Raw genomic sequence first — 18786 nt, 5'->3', positions numbered from 1 at the left:
TTCCATAATAATCAGTGCATTTGAAGAGGCATGTGAAAACAGGACAGCTTAATGACTTAGTCTTGGTATATAACAGAAGGAAATAATGGATTGGATTAGAAAAGGCGATGATATGGAATATGGCTAAATGAAACAAGAATATGAGATATGAGTACTGTAACATTCACAAATGAACAAAAAAAGTGACCAAAATATGTATCAGTAAAAGGACAATCAGTAACAAGTGGTAAATTCATATTAGATATGTTTACCCAGTAGGCTAATTGGTCTCTACCTAATTAGTAGCAGCAATAGTTAGCCTAAGCCAATGGCTCTGGGTGTAGTAATTGTAGAGCAGTAGCCACAGTTAGTCTAAATTAATTAGCTCGGAGTGAACGAACTGTAAAGCATATAGTTTCAGTGCAGTTTTGTTAGAGCAGTCAACCAAGTTGTTAAGCTGTCCTGCTTTCACAAGATGTAAGCCAGATATAACACCAAAAACAAACCCCACTGGTGGAATCCTCACCTTAACAGGGTATATAACAAAAGATAAAAGTTATGGCCAAAATCAGAACGAGCAAATCTCATAGAAACAAGAGTTCTCTGATTCAACTAAACAAAAAACTAACAGGTCTAATAAAGTCCAACAAGGTCACTTAGGAGATCAGGATAGCCTCCCAGGCTATGGAAAATCACAAGGCCTTCTTAAACTGTGTCAGGAACTTTAAAAGTAACACTCAGTGTGCAGAACCTGTGGTAAATGGCACAACCTTCACTGACCAAGGTGACAAAGTGAACCTACTCGCTGATATATTTAGCTCTAACTTCAACCCCCACTACCCTCTGTGAAATCTCTTCTAGCATATCCCCTGACTATCAACAAGGAGCAGGTCCTGGTGGTGATTGCCAAAGCCAAAAGCACTGCTTCAATGGGCCCATCAGTATGACTGGTTGGCTCCTTGTCTCATAAATAGCCTACAACATGACCTAACAGACCTAACCAAGTCCGCAGATGACTGTAAACTGGGAACTATTATATAGTCTCTGATGACACCAACATCCTACAAGAAGACCTAACACAAACAAATGACTGCTGTCAAAGATACAGATTAAAACCCAGTGGAAAGAAATGCATTATAGTTCCCTTTGGAAAATTCTTCCATCCAAGCAAATATCCCTAAGACTTGACCTGATATTTAGAGATCTGTAGACAGTAATCTGGCCTTTGACCAGCATGTAGCCTAGATAGTAAAAAAATCATTCTGTGTTGCCCTACTCATAAGCAAGTGTATGTCATCCAGCTCCAAGAAAGTTATAGTACCACTCTACACAGCCTTTATTAGATTCGTCATTGAGTACAATGCCCTATGTGGCTTATACCTAACCAGGCATTTACAGCACTTGGAACACCCCAAAAGTTCCTCACCAAGAGATTCTAGGGTGTGAGTATGCTGTCCTACACAGATTGCCTTAGGACCCTTTCTCTGTACTCAGCCTGCTACAGGTTACTGAAAAGCAATCTATGACTAGCATATAAGGTAGCCTCAGATCCAGCTCTGACGGATCTTTTGCACACCTGCAAAACAAACGGCACCAGAAGCATCACTAGATCTAAGGACCTGAACTTTGCCTGCAACATAAATAGAAGATGCTGGAGAAACAGATATGTATCTCAAAGGATCCCTGTGCTATGGAATAAGCTCCCCATCTATGTTAAACAGAGTTTAGCCCTTACCCTAGTTAAAAAAATAAATAAATAAATGTAATCACTGGATGGGAAATCGCAAATTCACCTGCAGTGTGGCTTCCATGTCTCTGATGGACACAGATTGACAGTAAGTAAATTAATCTCCCAGTAACCTTTAGCAACCACTTTACTAACATACCCCATCATATAGATATTCAAGGAACTCTGGGGAAAAAATGGGTTGAGTTGCACAAATAGGCTTGCAAAGACCTTGGTGATCATTGGCCTAATATAAATCTGTGAACCTATAAGTAACAAATGCCTATCAGATAGATTATCCATTGCTGTCTAGTACAGTACCTGTATATCTGTTTTAAATGCCAGTTATCAGTAACCAGTAATAATGCAGTTGTTGATCACTGGAGTTATCGTAATCAATAAGAGATGACAAGTTAATTTATTCACAACACTGTAGTGTTATCTTAAATAATGTCAGTAGTGAGCAGTAGTGCACAGCATCAAGGTGTAACAGTGTAAAATCATTTAAACTTAACAGTCGAGTCAGCAGGATTACTGTACTAATTTTAGCAATGCATATAGATATGCTTTCTGAACCTTGGTGGACCTTTGAATCTGTAGGGATACAGTTTGTCCCATCTTTTTTATAGCACTGTTGCTAATGAAGTATTTGGCCATATGTTTTGGCACTTTCTGTTTACTGAATAATTCCTGTTCACATCTGCTATACCTTTGTCACTGTAACTGGCATAGTTGTCATAGTGTGATATTGCGACATGTTCAAGCCTGCTGTTGTCTGCTTGCCGTGGTGGTAGACATATGGCATTGTGGTTGTGAGCATGTGCAGGGTCTTGTTGTGGTGAATGTAGCATGTCAGAATGTTCTTTGGGCATTTCTAAATATATCAAGGTTCCTTAACCATATGTTCAAATATGCAAACATATGCTTGATAGTAGTGATTATTCTCTGCATGGCTGTTTTGTATGCTTCCTTTGCCTTTGTCATTGGAGGCTGGGCAGGTGTCAGTAGCCATGACTTCAGGAGGTATCCTGCATCTCTTATGAAACAGCCATATAGAATGTTCCTTCTATGCATGGTATGTTACAAGGATGGTACACAGTATGTACCATCCTTCTATGCATGGTATGTTACAAGGATGGTACATACTGTGTATTTAAACTTAGTATCAGCAAGTGCAGCTGTTAGAGGCTGGATACTAACAAATAATATTAGTTTGATTTTAGGACATAGGTCTGTAAATTATTATATCAGTGACCATAGCTGCTGTATAGTAATTGTCACTTTCAGGAATAAGCCTTTTAAAGTTTCAGTATAGGAAATGTTCAAGCAATCTCTGGTTTTGAAGTCAACTATTTATTGGAATGGTTTGATTGTTTTTCTTTATTTTATGATCCACCCATTGATTTCAATGCTAGTTTTTTTTAGGTGTCTCAGAAATAGTGGCATCAACTAAAATATTAAAAAGGAAACAGGAACCATACATCGTGGATTACTGAAGAAATTCTTTCCTTGGGAAATATAAACTGATAAAGATACTGAAAATGTGATATAACCATTTTGGAGGAACACCATATAACTCACAGACAATACAGAACAAAATTATATCCCTGAAACCTAGATTTTGACACTGTCTTTTATAATAACAGAGTAACTTAAAGCATCTGGGGGGAAAATGTTTTTTATGTTTTGATTTTTTTCTGTACAATTATAGATCTCTGCCATCCTCCATTGAGTCAGCCGAGATCCTAATGAAGGAGGCACACTGTGTCTGATGTCGCAGCGCTCACGCTTTGTTGGAAGATGACTGCCAGATCAATGAGCACAGCTGCACCTTTTGGTCTTCTTTTCAGAAGTTAGCTCCATTCATTTCTCAGAGCTTGGAGTTGGTTGTTCTGTGGAAGTGAAGGCTTTACTTCTTCCGATCTGTTTGTCTGTACTGATCTTGGCATTTTCCTGAGACTCTGGTTTACTCTTTTGAGTGTTCTGTAGAGACCATGCCATCGAAACTGGAATGTTTACTTTTCATTTTCTCTGGGGTTTCAGTTTTTATTGTATCACATCACAATTTTGTTACATAATTCCTGTGTGGTCTGCTTTTTGTGTGTATGGAACTTGCAAGGGACTTTATCAGTACTATTATTCTAGAGTTCCTCTGCATATTTGATGCATGCTTACAGGTTTGGGAAACTGATTTTTTTTTGTGTGTGTGTTTTGGCTGGAGTGTGCCTGGAATTTTGAAGGATGAGACAATGTTCCATGGCTGGTTTACTGGTTTGTATTTAACACAAGGGTTTCTATTATTTTTCAAACTATCAGTTTTGTTATGGTAGTCATGAATCCCAATTTTAAACTATCCTGGTGGAGTTTGTCAGCAGTGGCTAGTTGCTGTATTTTTTCTATGTATCTCAGTTTGGCTTTTACTTGCAACTTTAATAGTACTTCATATTTTGTAATGTGCATTCTTTTTTGTTGTCATTGTTATTTCACATGCTTGTATGCTTCACTGAATCTTTTTTTGTGAAAGAGCTTAGGCTTAAATGTGTTAAAGTTGATTACTGACAAGAAAAATGCAGCACTTTTGGTTTTGTTGTAGGCTGTAGTGTCAGTAAATTGATGGGAGTTGGGTATGGAAAGGTAGACCATTTCCTTTACCAAAAGTGTAATTCTGCCTTATTCTAAGAATTGAACTAGGAAAGATTTCTGTGAAAAAGCTTCAGCGTGAATGAAATATACTAATTTAAGAATTAAAACACAGTTGTGTGTGACAAAATCAGATCAGGTTAGGTTGGTTCCACATCATAAATGGCAGGATCCTCCTTAAAGTTTTCCTGATTCTAGCTCAGCTCTGTGACTTTAATTATTCATTGATTCAGCACACAGTCAGTCACGTGGCTGTACACCTTTAGCTATTCCTGTAAGTTCCTCCATTATCATTCTAGGTAAGAGTTGTATACTGAGTAGAATACATCTTCAGCAATGGTGGACATATAACAGTTTTTCTAACTGTTGTACTAAATGAAAGCTGTAGTGATATTATATAAATGCTGATATTTAAGTTACAATTTCCTGAGGTGGCTCTCATGTGGTATGCCTTTTGATTTGAAGTGAAACCTTTTGACTGCAAAAGGATGCCAGACTCCGTTACACACTGTGATGCTACTTGCGCTAATGGAACCCTGAGGGTACTGCAGAGGTTGCTGTTTAAATCCCAAGGGGAGTTTCATTTCACAAATTCTGCAGGGACTACCATTTGAAGTTTTGGGGATGGGGCTTCTTCCAAGCTCCATTCCATATGTCCAGTGGAAGAAAAAGAATACTGTGTGTTTAGGTGATAGCATCTTCCTTTGTGATGCACCATGGGTAGTCTATCTGGTTGAAACAAATATCATCAGTTAAGTGATATTTCTAAGCAAAGATAGTCTGTATAATCAGATTAATGTATCTATCCATCCACAACCCCTTTTCCCATTTTTAACATGGGGTTGGGGTGGCACTTTAACAGTGACAATCATCTAGAGCCAAGGTTTACACTGCCAGGTGGCTAGCCCTGGCTTGGTAATTCTTCCATACCACACGCCCACACGCATACTCACCTCTATGGCCAATTTAGTGTCCAGTCCACCTAATGCATGTCTTTAGAATGTGTGACAAATCCAGTGTACCCAGAGGAAACCCACACGAACACAGGGAAGACATGCAAACTCCACATAGAAGGTCCCCCAGCTGAGGATTGAACCAGGGAACCTCATGCTGTGAAGCACCACTGTGCCACACCTTAATCTGATTAATGTATATCATCCTAAAATTTAATTTTCATTGGCAACTCCCTGATTGGAAGTCAAGACTCATGGCAGGAAGGTGTGTACATGTGGTACTGCATCTTTGTGTGTGTAGGCAGCTTAGTATCTAGGAACTGGGAGTAAACCACAGAGGAGTGTAAGAGAGTAAACTGGAACCTGATAGTCTGAATGTCATTTCATAACAATTTAAACACATAAAATGACATTTAAATATAAGAAAACTAAATAAATACTTTTTTTTCCTTTTTTGGGGGGAGGGGGTGGGACAGTTGATTAACAAACACCAGTATGCCTACTATAATATATTCTGAGGTTGGTGCATCTTTGGAGAAAAGAGAATTGTCACCGTTTCTTTATTCCAGCAGTCTATTTTGAAGTTCCAAATGTCACTGTTTTGATCTCACTTGCACAGTAACTATGCAGCCTGCTGTCCTGCTTTCCATTGCAGAATCTCTTGATGATAAGAGAATGCTAAGCTATTCAGTGTAAAAATGCTGTGAGAGTGATATATTGAGACATTTTCTTCTTGTTTTATAGACCATTTTGGGCGACTTCAGAAAAGAGCAGGAAAAGTTTGTGAATGAGAAGAAATCTAAACAGGCAGGTATGTATTGTTTTTTTTCCAAGCTTTTCACAGATCTGGGTGGTATATACCAGCCCCTTACCTTGCTACACAGTGCTTAGTTTCTTTAGTCTTTTAAAGCATAGTTGATATATTTCCCGTTAATAGCTATGTATCATTGTAAGTCACTGGCATTTAGACCACATGGAAACTTATTTTTTGAAGTTTGTTTGTGAGAGCATATAATGTTGTAAAGTAAGAGCATTGCAACCAAAATTCCTGCTAGAAAGAGATGTGGGATCTGTAGTTATCAACAGTTCATCCCAGAATTACTTGTTTGTCATACAGCTGATTCATCACACCATAAGTTGTTTACTTTTTTTGCCTCCCTTACATTGTAATATCCTTTTTTCCAGCAGTTTCTAAACATACAACAAAAACTTCTACAAGTATTATCCAAACATACAGTTGAACATAGTAAGGCTGTTTCTTGAAGGTTTCAAGGAATGTGCAAACTTGCTGAAACCATCAGGCATGCTAGACATAATAAATGGTTGTGAATGCTGCTGAATTTGTGCTTTAACATTGCACTAATGACCTTCAACAAAATGATGATGCCATTTAACTTTGAGTGAATGTGCTAAGAATAAGCTTTCTACACTTGTCACTAGTTAGACAGTGTTTATTGCTCACATTTGTAGAAACAAATAAGCTTATTCAACACAAATATAATAAACTAAACATATCCGAGCAAGCAGTCACATGATACTGCTCTGCAAGGTGATGTAGTGAGCTTCAGTCCACTTCCTGAATAGTAGTAAATAAAATAAAAGTTTTTTTTTCCTTTTCATCAGATAAGAAGTTAAGGAATGGCAGTAAATCCAGGTCCTTTAAAAGAACATACAAAATTGCTTGTGATTACATACCTCTCAACCTCTTTGCTCATGAAATTTGGACAAATCCTAAAATAATTGGGGGACAGAGGCTCAAAAACAGGAACAGAATTTATACTGCTCTTATAAACTTAGTTGCTAGAATAACATGATTTGTGCTAGCATGCATTTTTTGAAGGCTATGAAGCCCGAAACTCAAATGTAAGTCATATGTCGTTCCATTTCACTGTTGCAGTATTCCTTACAATATGGATCTCCTGCCAAGAGTAACCCGATGTCTGGCCAAATACACCCAAGCCTTTAGGTTGCTAAGGGTACGCCGTATATCACACATGCTCCATGTGTACAGCATAGAGCAAAAAGGTGACTCCTGCATGTAACATTCTCAGAACATCTTTGCCTCCAGTCTGAATACCATCGTCAATTGTCTGTCTGAGCACTCGCTTTGTTTGCTGGTTCACCAAGCCATTTTACAGATAAGTGCCCCACTGGTGTTTTGTTTTTCTTCTTCTTCTTTTTTTTTATAAACACCTTTATTGAATTATCACTTGTAACATAGGCAAATATAAAAGTAATCAAATTGTATTAACAAGTTCACATTTGCAAATATTATACTTCACGTATATTGCTATATATCATAGAGCATAAGCAACATTACATAAATTATTCAGTTCCTGCCCTTTTTTAAACAAGAAACATCTTTATTAAATCATCACTTACAACATAGGCAATCATACATTTATATAAATGAAAACAAACCATACTGACACAATCCTAGTTGTAAGCATTTTACATCACAAACCATACTGACACTCCCAGTTGCAAACATTGTACATCATTTATAATCTACCCAATCCCTTTCAGTCAAACATTACATAGCTCATTTAAGTCCTGCCTTCTTTTAAACCTCATTCCTCCCCTGTATGTATTGTTCCCACAATTCCCATTGTTCCTATGCTGTTTGCTCCTACCCTTTTCTAAAGATCTCTGTTCTAATTGTTTTATCTCAGTTACTATATTGACTACTTCTAATATAGTTTGTTTAGATTTTAATTTCCACTTTCTAGTAATTGTTTTTTTGGCAGCCATCATAATTAGGCACAGTCAGCAAGGTCTTGCCCACCTCTAGGCAATTCTGATTCTGTATCATAGCTCAGAAAAATCATCTCCCTCGTCACACAAATCTGCCCACCTAGCATCTATGACAGTGTAGCCTGCAGGGAATCCTTAAAGTTCGCCAACCCACTGCACTCCCAGAAAATATGTTCCCAAGTGCCACTTACTTCGCATCACACCTCCAACATTTGCTGTTTAGCTGAGGAAAAAATCTCTGGAGTTTACTTGGGGTATAAAAATAGCTGTGCAAACATTTCCAAGCAAAAATCCTTAATCTTTTAGATTGTGTTGCATATTTGGGAGACATACATATATCCTCCCATTGTTTCTTTGTGAATTGTTTATCTAATCTCTCTTCCCAATCCTTTCTAACCTTCTTTGATTGATTCTTATAGTTATCATGTGAACAAGGATAATTTTATCCAAAGTATATGATTTTTGATTTTAAGGCATCAAATACCATATTATTCGACAATGCCTGCACATAAATGGTGTTTTAAGTACTGCTGTAGCCCCATCTGGTGACTTAGATTAGTTTGCAATAGTATTTATCTTTATATTATCAGCAAATTTTCTGGTCCGTGTATTACTGGCAACAGGGGAGTCTGCCATAAAGATAAGAGCACTACAGCTGTCAGAACTGAACCCTGAAGCACCCCCAGTGGAACCAGTTGAACTCTGGATGTTGCTTCAGCTATTTTAACTATGGGAGATCTTCCTTGAAGCCAGTTCACTGTCAGCCTTGTTAAAGATTTGTCAATTCTCCTCTCTCTCCATTCCCTTTAATATTTCATCATTGGGCACCCAGTTAAAGTCCTTAGTCCGACCCAAGTAGATAACATCCACAGGTAGGCCCTGGTCCAGTGCTTCACATAAGTTCTGATGAAAAAATATCAGTTTAGTTAGACATGACCAACCTTTGGTAAAACCGTGTTGGTAAGTATCAGTATCTGAATTCAGCTTATTTGACATCAGTATATGTAAAACTCATTTACTCAGAATGCAGGTTAAACTGATTGGGCTATGGTTGTTCAGAGTACTTGATGTTCCGTATTTAGAAATTTGAATAATATTGGCTACTTTCAACAGTCCAGGAACAAATCCATCTCTTAGAGACTCCTGAAACAAGAATGTCAGGAGAGGCATACAGTTAACAATGTTGGTTAGAAATATTCCATTTAAATCATCAGGACCAGCAGCAGAGTTGCATTTAATTGAATTTAGGGTATCCCCCCCCCTGATTTTATTGGCTATATTTAGGCAGCAGTCATTAATGGCTGTAGAAGTATCATAGTTTCCTAGGTTTTATATGTACTGTACTTAGTAGCCTATTGATTTGAGAGTATCGCGTGGTAGTTTTTTAGCCCTTATTTTGTGTATGAATAACCCAGAGCTGGGCAGAACAAGGATATGTTGAGACATTTACTTTTTGTCACTTTCCATAATGGACATGGGTCCTAAGCCAGGGGTGAGTTTATGGTCTCCCATCCAATCATCTAAATTTCATTTGAATAGAGTAAGAGAAGTATTTTGCTTTATGCAGAGTGAAAGATGGTTCCATAGGAGCATTATTTTCTGTGATATTTGTCTCTCCCTCCAATGTGTCTTGTTTATGTTGCAAAAGTGATTGAGATCCCTTGATCAGGTGTTTACTTAATAATTTGACTTATGAATAGGTTTATAGATTAGTACTAAGCGAACTGCCCTTGTGGGGCATTTTAAGGCTAGCTAGTTACTCCATGTAAGAATCAAACCCTGCACCTTGTGTTTATAAGGTAAACAGCTTAACCATTCTGCCAGCCTCCCACAATAATCATGGCTTTACCATGGGTTAATAGGTCAGTACTAGGCTAACTTCCCTTATGAGCCATTTTAAGCCTAGCCAATTATCCCATTTGAGAATCAAACCCTGTACTTTGTGTTTGTAAGGTATACACCTTAACTATTGTGCCAAATCCCTTTATGATAAAACTTGGAGTTTGCTTGATTAGAACATTGGCTCACCTGTATTGTGGCCCTTAACTTACACCTCTTGCCACAGGGAGTATGTGCTAGGTATGACAGGATAGGGTCTGTTGAGGCTCTATACTCAAGGCAGAGGTGACCTCTTAGTTGCCTGTATGATACCAAGAAGAAAGGCAAAGCTTTTTGATGGTCTTCATAGTTTTCTTTCTTTTTTTTTTTTTTTTTAGTGAGAAAACATTTTGGTCATTCCAGTTATGCCAAGTGTTTGGACAGACACATATCAAATAGGGAATTATTTTTCGTCCTAATGAGTGCTAAGTATAGTGGAGTGCTTACATCATTGGACCTGGATGCCTCACCTTTAGATATAAGCTGTGCAATGAAAATTATTCCCTTATAATAGTGGATATGTGGTGATCAAAGACAGTTTTCTGTCTACATAGATTCCCAGATCCCCGACTGTGGGATCAACTTTCATGGATGTGCTGTTAATGTGATAATTGCAAGGGTGGTCATACTTGCTGAAGGATACTATTAGCCATTCAAGTAGCCATTCTATTTTGAGCTTACAAAATGCTGATTTCTGATTTTTAACTGCAAAACATCATGCAAATTTAACCTGGTAAAATTGCTAATGCTTGTGATACCAAAAAAGTTTGCATGAGCTATCTAATATGAATCTTAGCAACTCTACTCTACAATGGTTCTCAAGCTACCTATCTATAAGATAACAATGTGTAAAATGGCAAACCTCTCATTCACCATATCTCCCTCACAAAACAGGAGTCCCTCAGGCTCTATCCTCGGGCTCCTTCTATTTAACATCTTTATAAGCAACCTACATACTCCCTCATGCCAAAGTAGCATTATCCAATATGCAGACAATTCAACTATTATATCCAGCTTGAAGAATATTATTCAACTAAAATAATACAAACTGCTTTTACTTCCATTGAAACCTGGCTCAATAATGCAAATCTTTTACTAAATTGTAACAAAACCAAATTACTCCTCTTCACATGTAAACTGTACCCCACTGATTTTAAAATATATTCCCTCAATAATACAGAAATAGAACTTGTTCCCCATGCCAGACTACTAGGAGTCATTAGGGACAATAAACTAACCTTTGACCTGCATATCCCAAAACGATCAAAAAGCTGGGAATGCTATATAGGCACAAATATTTCATGAACCTAACCACTAAATGAACACTAGCATTCACATGCCTCCTGCCGTCCTTACTATATGGTAGCCCCATACTAACCAACCTCCAAATCCCATTAACAAATAAACTAGAATCCTGTTATAATAAAATTGCCAAATTTGCAACAGGTCTGCTATTACAAAAGCATCACTGTACTGCCCTTACTTCCCTTAACTGGCTGACTCTACCCCAACAACTCAACTACCAGCAACTAAGCATGGCACATAAAAGAATCTTTAATCCAGAAAAATGCCCTTCCATAAATTGTGTGCTTCAGACTTATACTCCCAACCGAGCCCTAAGTTCTGAAGATAAACAAGTGTTAAATCTATACAAGCCAAATAAAACTGCAGGGCAATCTCTTTATTCTTACTCCATTACTAAGTTATGGAACACACTACCACTAGACATTAGGTCCACAAAGAACCACAGAAAATTTAAAATCAAGCTAAAACAACTGCTTAAGTCAAGCAACTGTCCCTGTTTAAAAAAAAAAAAAAAAAAAAAAAAAAAAAAAACAAGCTAAATGCAAACAACCTGCACTAAGTCCAACATTCTTCTTTTCTTATCTACTCCTTCTCTGTCATCTTATTACAAAAATATACCTGTAATCTACTGATTACTACTCCTATCTAAACAACTTCTCATCTTTCTACTTGTAAATATGTATATATGAAAATATAAATTAAATTTGATAACAAACAACCCAAACAATTGTAAAACACGGGATGAAATACTTTCACTAGAACTGCATTATACACATATGCTTATGTACCACTAGATTCTTATTTATGGCTAATTCTATTCCTCTCCTGATTTTTTTTTCTATGTATCATCCTTAGATTGTTTAATGTATACTATATTAATAATTGTTGTACTATTACATTGTTTATTGTATAGTATTCTAGTATTTGTTGTACTGTTGCACTGTATTGTAATTATTGCATTATATAGTAGTATATGGAGCTTTTCTTCCTGGGCCTCCACTGAAAATGGGTCACCCACCCAGTCAGACTTTCCCGGTAACCAAATGTCAAGCAAAATAAAATATTACACATTTCTTTGCATTTAGTTTTAGTCTGTGACACCAACTATTTATTTATTTTTTTGAGAAAGACCCTCTTGGAGGATTTTGGTGTCCTCTGGAGGAGTTTATGATGGCACCAAGTTTGTAGTCATTTGGAAGCTTAATCAGCTGTAAAACTTAATATTTGCTTTGATCTCCAAGGAGTCAGTGCTAAAGTGGAGTGACCCAAGGACTGAATCCTAGACTTCACCACTAGCGACAAGTCTTTTGTAGGTGGTATAGCCAGCCATCCTAATTTCATAGGCTCTACTTGTGTGCTAATTTATCTTGAAGAAGTCAACCAGGTTAAGTAGGCAGGATCTCACCTTAATAAATTCAAACTTGCTTGGGTCAAGATGTTGTAGGTTGCCTATGTCCTTATTTATTAATTCCATAATGATCCTTTCCATTGCCTTACACATGAGGCTTGTCAGGCTTATGGTTCTGGAATAACCTGGGTCAGTTGGCACTATATCCTTGTGCAAGGGGATGATTGCTGATGTCTTCCATTCATCCAGCATGAAACCTATTTGGAGGCTGATGTGGAATTGCATCTGTATGGGGTCTGACAAGTCCTGTTTCAGACTATCTAGTAGGCATCCTGTTATGTAATCTGGCCCCATGGCAGTAGTGTTTTTGGCCTTGGATAATGCCTTGGGGACTTGTTCTTGAGAGATTTGAGAGGAAGGTATAGATGGGGATATGTGATCTGGGAATATAGGAGGGGAGATTAACTTTAAGCTAAATTTGTCTACTAGTCAGCTGGCTGTGTCCGTTTGATCGTAGTATGTGATATAATTTGCTATGAGCTCTGTGCAGTGCAGTGCTTTGTTTCTGAGGTTTCTAATGTTGTGAAATAAACCTTTGTGGTTAACCATCACCTGAGTGGCTAATTTACTTCATATCCAGCATTAACTTATTTGTTTAGGGTCCAGAATTCCATGCTACGTTTAACAAGAATTTACCATATTGAGAGTTAAATTTATTTTTGCACGCAATGAGTTTTTTTTTCTTTTATTATAGAGTCTGTTTATATTTGTGTTCTACCACAGAAATGTATTCTTAAATTTATCATTGTATTTTCTTTGGAGAGGGAGAGATGCAGCTTTGCAGCTGTTTATGTGTGCATAGAATTTGGCAGTAAAGGAATCTGCATAATCAGTAGGGTCATCAGGTTGGAAGGAATTTTGAATTTAGTCAAATCTTCATTCAGTTTTGGTATATTAGCTTTCATATAATCTTCAAATACCGAAGTATTGGAGAATGTTTCTGGCTCAATTTGATTTGTGGTCTGATTTGGCTAGGGAAGAAGTGACTATTGGAGAACAAAACTGTTCCATATTGGAAGGGACCACATCCAGGATTTTATTGACTCTCTTTGAGGTGTTGATTAGCTGATCTAGAGTGTTTGTACTGATGAAATCCAGAAATTTCTGGGGATGTATGTTTAAGGTTGTGTAAGTCTCTCAGGTAATGGAGCGGTAGTTGAAGTCTCCTAGAAGAATTGTTTTTGGCTTAATACATAGGACTCCATACTAGTTAGGCAGGGGGGGTATGGGTTGAAGTTGGCATAGAGGGGGTCATATATGTAGCTATGGTATTATAAGAGATTTTGTTAATGGTTCATTGGACATAGCTGTCCTGTATAATGAGTCTAGAGCTTATTTTTTTTATCAATATGGACATACCTCTACCTTTATCTAGTGTGGTGGGCATTGAAAACTTTAATTGAAGGAGTGCTCTTATTTGGTCTTCTATTGGATCTTCATGGCAATGTACATTTCAATATCTTCCAGGGCAGGGAATGGTAAGGAGTGCTTGTAAGGAGTAGAGTTTTTTTTGTTTAGGCTGCTATCATTGAGCAGCAATACCTTTATGTTACTTAGATTTTGTCTTGTTTTGTTATGTTGACAGCTTTAGAAGACTTGATGTTGCCTAAACAAGGCAACATAACTGGTTTTATGAACAGTTCTATAAACTTGTCCACAAACATGTCAGAAAGAATTTTGGTGCCATCTTCAGTTTATCTTTTGTTATACTATTATGAGACTAGTTATTTGCCCTGTCTTATAACCCTGTAAATGCTTAAAAGACTTTGCTGTTAATGGATATGCAAGTTACCAGTCTTAACTTGTAATGAATTTTGTTTTCTGTTTTAACCTTCATAAATCTACCTTGGTTTTCTGATTGTGACGCCCATGCACTGGCCCAGCAATCAAGGAGCCTCAATCCTCACCACTAACACCAGTGAGGGGTGTCCATATTGGGAAAGGATAATAAATACACAAACAGTAAAGTACAATTTCCCTTAAGAGTAAACAGAGATCACAGTCAGTCTGGGGCTGGTTTCTCCTCTTTCTCTCCAGGTCCCGAATAAGACTCCCCACTGGCACAGCTATAGGGTTCAGATATCAGCCTAGTGGGCAAGCTAAAACCTCCAGCATCCTCTCCGTGCAGCCAGTGCTTTGTGCCCCTGCCCAATTAGCTGACACACACACACACTTTGAGATAAGAGTTTATACAATCACACAAACACTCCTGGGGAAGGCTGGCACAGGTTCTGCAGCTGTGCCCCTTTTACCCAGACTATACGGTAGAAATCACTGCCACCACCCAGCTAATATCAGCTACTCAAAGGCCCTTCTGAAAGGGTGTCCAATTATTACTGTGCAATATTATTATCCAAATGGTAAGTGTGACTGAACAGTCAAGGGTTGTTAGAATGACTTGGTACGGTATCACTATATATACGCAATGTACTCTAGAGCTTAAATTAACTCTGCATAAAACAGCTACAATTGAAAGGTTTAAAAATATTTAATAATAAATAATAACATGACAATACTTCTTACTACACAGTGCTAGTCTAGAGTTTAGAGATCACAAAGAAATACTTAAAATAATACAGTAGCAAAAGTTCTGACATCACAGAAAAACAAACTAGTCTAATCTTCCCATTTCCTAGCTATATCTAAGAGAAAACACAGTTCTAAAATAGTTTAATTAATTCGGTGTGTATATAAAGGGGAGGTAATTAGTGATTAGATCATTCTGAAGAAGTTCGTCTTGGCGGACGAAACCCGGGTAAATCTGTTGGATTATTTCTATGGCGTTGTGTTGGCTGTATTAGTTTGTCTGTTTTCAAGAATAAATTCCATTATTGCTGTGGACCTATTTTGGCAACATCTTTCAGCGTGGACTTTTTTGAAAACAGTGTGAACATTTTATTTCTGACGAGGAGGTACGTGCCGTTGCTGTAGTATACTCAGACTGTGGAACTTCCTAGTCGTCAGTTACAAGTTTGTGTTCTTAACGTATTTTGTGCCAGTATGGAAGACGAGGCGGTTCCGGCGGACATGGGAGTTATACTCCAGCAAATTAATGCACAATTGAAGGAGCATTCGGCTCTAATTCAAAAACTGCTAAGTATAAACAGCCATGACAACAACTCTATTGCCAATGACACCCTTGGACTGCCATTGACACAAGCTACGCCGCAATCTCCCATTACAACTAAGCAAGGTACTTTAAACCAAGTTTTCAGCGGGGAGAATGTTAACAATATAAATAATACCAATTTTAATGTTTGGCGTGACAATTCTTTTTCGTTTAATATGGTTCAGAATGATACTCAACTACCACCAAAGAGACAGCACGATGCAATGTGTGATATGTTAAAAACCTTCGAAATAAAACTGTTTAAATACAAACGAGTACAACTTGAAAATAGTTACCTGCAGAGAAACATTGATTTACATATGGTCCCTAAAGGACTAAGACTTTGGAAATATCCACACGGAAGTGAAAATAACGATAATATGTTAGAAGAGCTGCATGAACTATTTAACAACACTGGTGTGCGTATGATGGAAATTATGATTAAATACAATAATATAAGAATAGACAATATGTTAAAAGAACTTGATGTACTCAATCAAAATATTAGTCAAGATTCCACCTTTGACAAACATTACACCAAATATACTACCATCATTAAGGACATTGATTATAACTGTGGAATCATATATAATAAGAAATGTAATAAAATAACTAGGGATATGAAAAGGTATGAGGCTGGTGAAATCTACCCCAAATCAAAGCACAAGTATAATAACCATGGTGATGAGATACAAACGGAACGTACCCGACAAAGACAGGAAGTGTATGACATCACTTCCGATAATGAGGAACAGCAACAACATGGCCCCCATGAACAGAACTACGCAGAAGTGGTAAGGCGTTCGGAAAGGCTCTTCAATCGGGGAAAAAACTATGGAGAGGATGATTACAGAAACACAGGGGCGAAACCAAAAAGAGGTTTTTTAGCGGCAAACAACGCGAAAGCCGGATGGAAGAGTCGGAAATGAGGAAACCATCCGTACACTGTACTGACATCAACGCGGATTACATCATGGACATAGACTATACTATTGCTGCACCGATTGTGGACTTACATCAACAAACAATAACACAAGAATTGTTTCAGCTCGAGCATGGCATTTGTGAACAAGGTTTGGGACGCATTAATGTTTTCAATGTTTTACAACCCTGTATGCAACGAGCATTAATTAGTAATGATATGGCAAGGGATAGTCAATGTTATGATGATAATGCTGAGCAAGCGGATAATAGAGTGAATTATATTAATACAATTAATGATCATATAGTATATAAGATATGTGATACGGCAACCAGTCCACACGGGCAGACCGGGCATGTTTGTATTCAGTGTGATATGATGAAAAATGACAACCATGGTAATATTAAAGATTATAATTATGTTAAGAATGAGAGAAACTTCTCCGCCCAGATAATAGTTGAAGATTTAAGTGTTATAAATTGTCAGGGAGATACAGAATTAGACTCAAACATGTTACGACAAGATGATCAAGCATTATTGGACTTGACAATATATGAATACCCTGAAATTATTTGTTCTTCTTCTAATACACCCAACTGTTACATTGACAACACAGTTGATAACACGACCAATGATGGTATGAATGAGAATAACATCAACTCTTTAAGAGATGAACTTTACATCCCTATTAATTTCAATATTGATTTAAATATTGAAAAGTATTTGAACAAAGAAGATACATGTACATTGGATGACAATTTAGAATTAATTGATAAAGAACCTTTAAGTAATCCTAGTATTATTACCAATATCCATGGGGATTATAAAATATTTAACTATTCTAAATATGTATTTAACAGTAAACATGCTAATTTACTTTCACGAGGACATAATTTTGTACCCTGTCGTAAGGGGAGATTAGTGAATTCAATTGTTAATTTGAAATTATTTAGTAGAAAATTAAATTTGAAATTATTTTTTCAAAGTAGTGTACAGGACACCAGGAATAACTATACAGAAATTGATTTGGGTAAACCTAGTACTTTTAATCCCCCTATGAATGACAAAATAAATAATTTTGAAAAACGGGCTGAAATGGACATTAGGGATTTTTTCAAACAATATAATACTCCTATACAAAGTAATATGACAGAAAGTGATGCAGAAACATTTAAAGATATATTAAACATAAAAGATATTAGAATAATGAGGCCTGATAAAGGTAGTGGAGTTGTCATAACTGACACAGGGGATTATGTCTCTTACATGACTACCATGTTGTTAGGTAAATCTTATTCTGAAATAAGTCTAAATGAAATCAACATTGCTCACCAAAGAATTGATAATAGATTAGAAGACATGTTAATGCAAGGTGATTTGACAGAGGACGAATACAAATATTTAGCTAATGACTTCCCGGTCATTAGTGGAATATTTGGAATTCCAAAAATCCACAAGGGTCTGAATAATTTACAATTCAGACCTATTGTGGATGGGAAGAGAAACAAAACATGTTTTATTAGTCAATATCTTGATAGCCACTTTAAATTAAGTATGTCTAAATTCCCATACATCACAAAAGACTCCTGGGACTTTCTTAATATGATGAATCAAGTTAAAATGAAGGATGGAGACATTATGGTTACTATAGACGTTTGCAATCTTTTCACATCAATACCCCACGATATAGGGTTGATTTGGTTAGAAGAACAGCTTTTTGAATCAAAAACATTTGACCAAACCAAGATTAATATCCTGATTGGTCTAATGGAAATAGTACTACATAACAACTTTTTGTATTATGAAGGAAATTACTATAAACAAATTGATGGAGTTGCAATGGGGGCAGCATGCGCCCCCATGTATGCAAACTTAATAATGACATATTGGGAGTACAACTATATTTTCAATAGTCCATTTAAACAATACTTCAAAACATACACTAGATACTTGGATGATATCTTTATAATATGGGACGCCGATGAGGTATCATTAAAAATATTTCTTGAATACATTAATCAAAATGTTCGATTTTTAAAATTTACACATCATATTGGCTATGAAAGTATATCATATTTGGATGTGGAGTTAACCTTTGATAAACATAGGGGA

The 18786-nt window shown here is 36.9% G+C and overlaps 1 protein-coding gene across 1 annotated transcript in view; it reads left to right on the top strand.

Moving 5' to 3' along the window:
- The window catches only part of LOC122792429 (synapse-associated protein 1-like), a 353118-nt gene that overhangs the window by 89628 nt on the left and 244704 nt on the right, over window positions 1–18786 (top strand). Inside the window, exon 3 of the mRNA XM_044060219.1 lies at window positions 6043–6109. Within this exon, the coding sequence (XP_043916154.1) occupies window positions 6043–6109 (67 nt within the window). The remainder of the gene's footprint in view (window positions 1–6042; window positions 6110–18786) is intronic.

The sequence above is a fragment of the Protopterus annectens genome, chromosome 1.part2 (assembly GCF_019279795.1).
Source record: "Protopterus annectens isolate FY-2018-M chromosome 1.part2, PAN1.0, whole genome shotgun sequence".
In the NCBI taxonomy this organism is placed as follows: Eukaryota; Metazoa; Chordata; order Ceratodontiformes; family Protopteridae; genus Protopterus; species Protopterus annectens.
The sequence above is the reverse complement of the archived record's forward strand: the minus strand, read 5'-3'. Positions and strand labels throughout refer to the sequence as shown.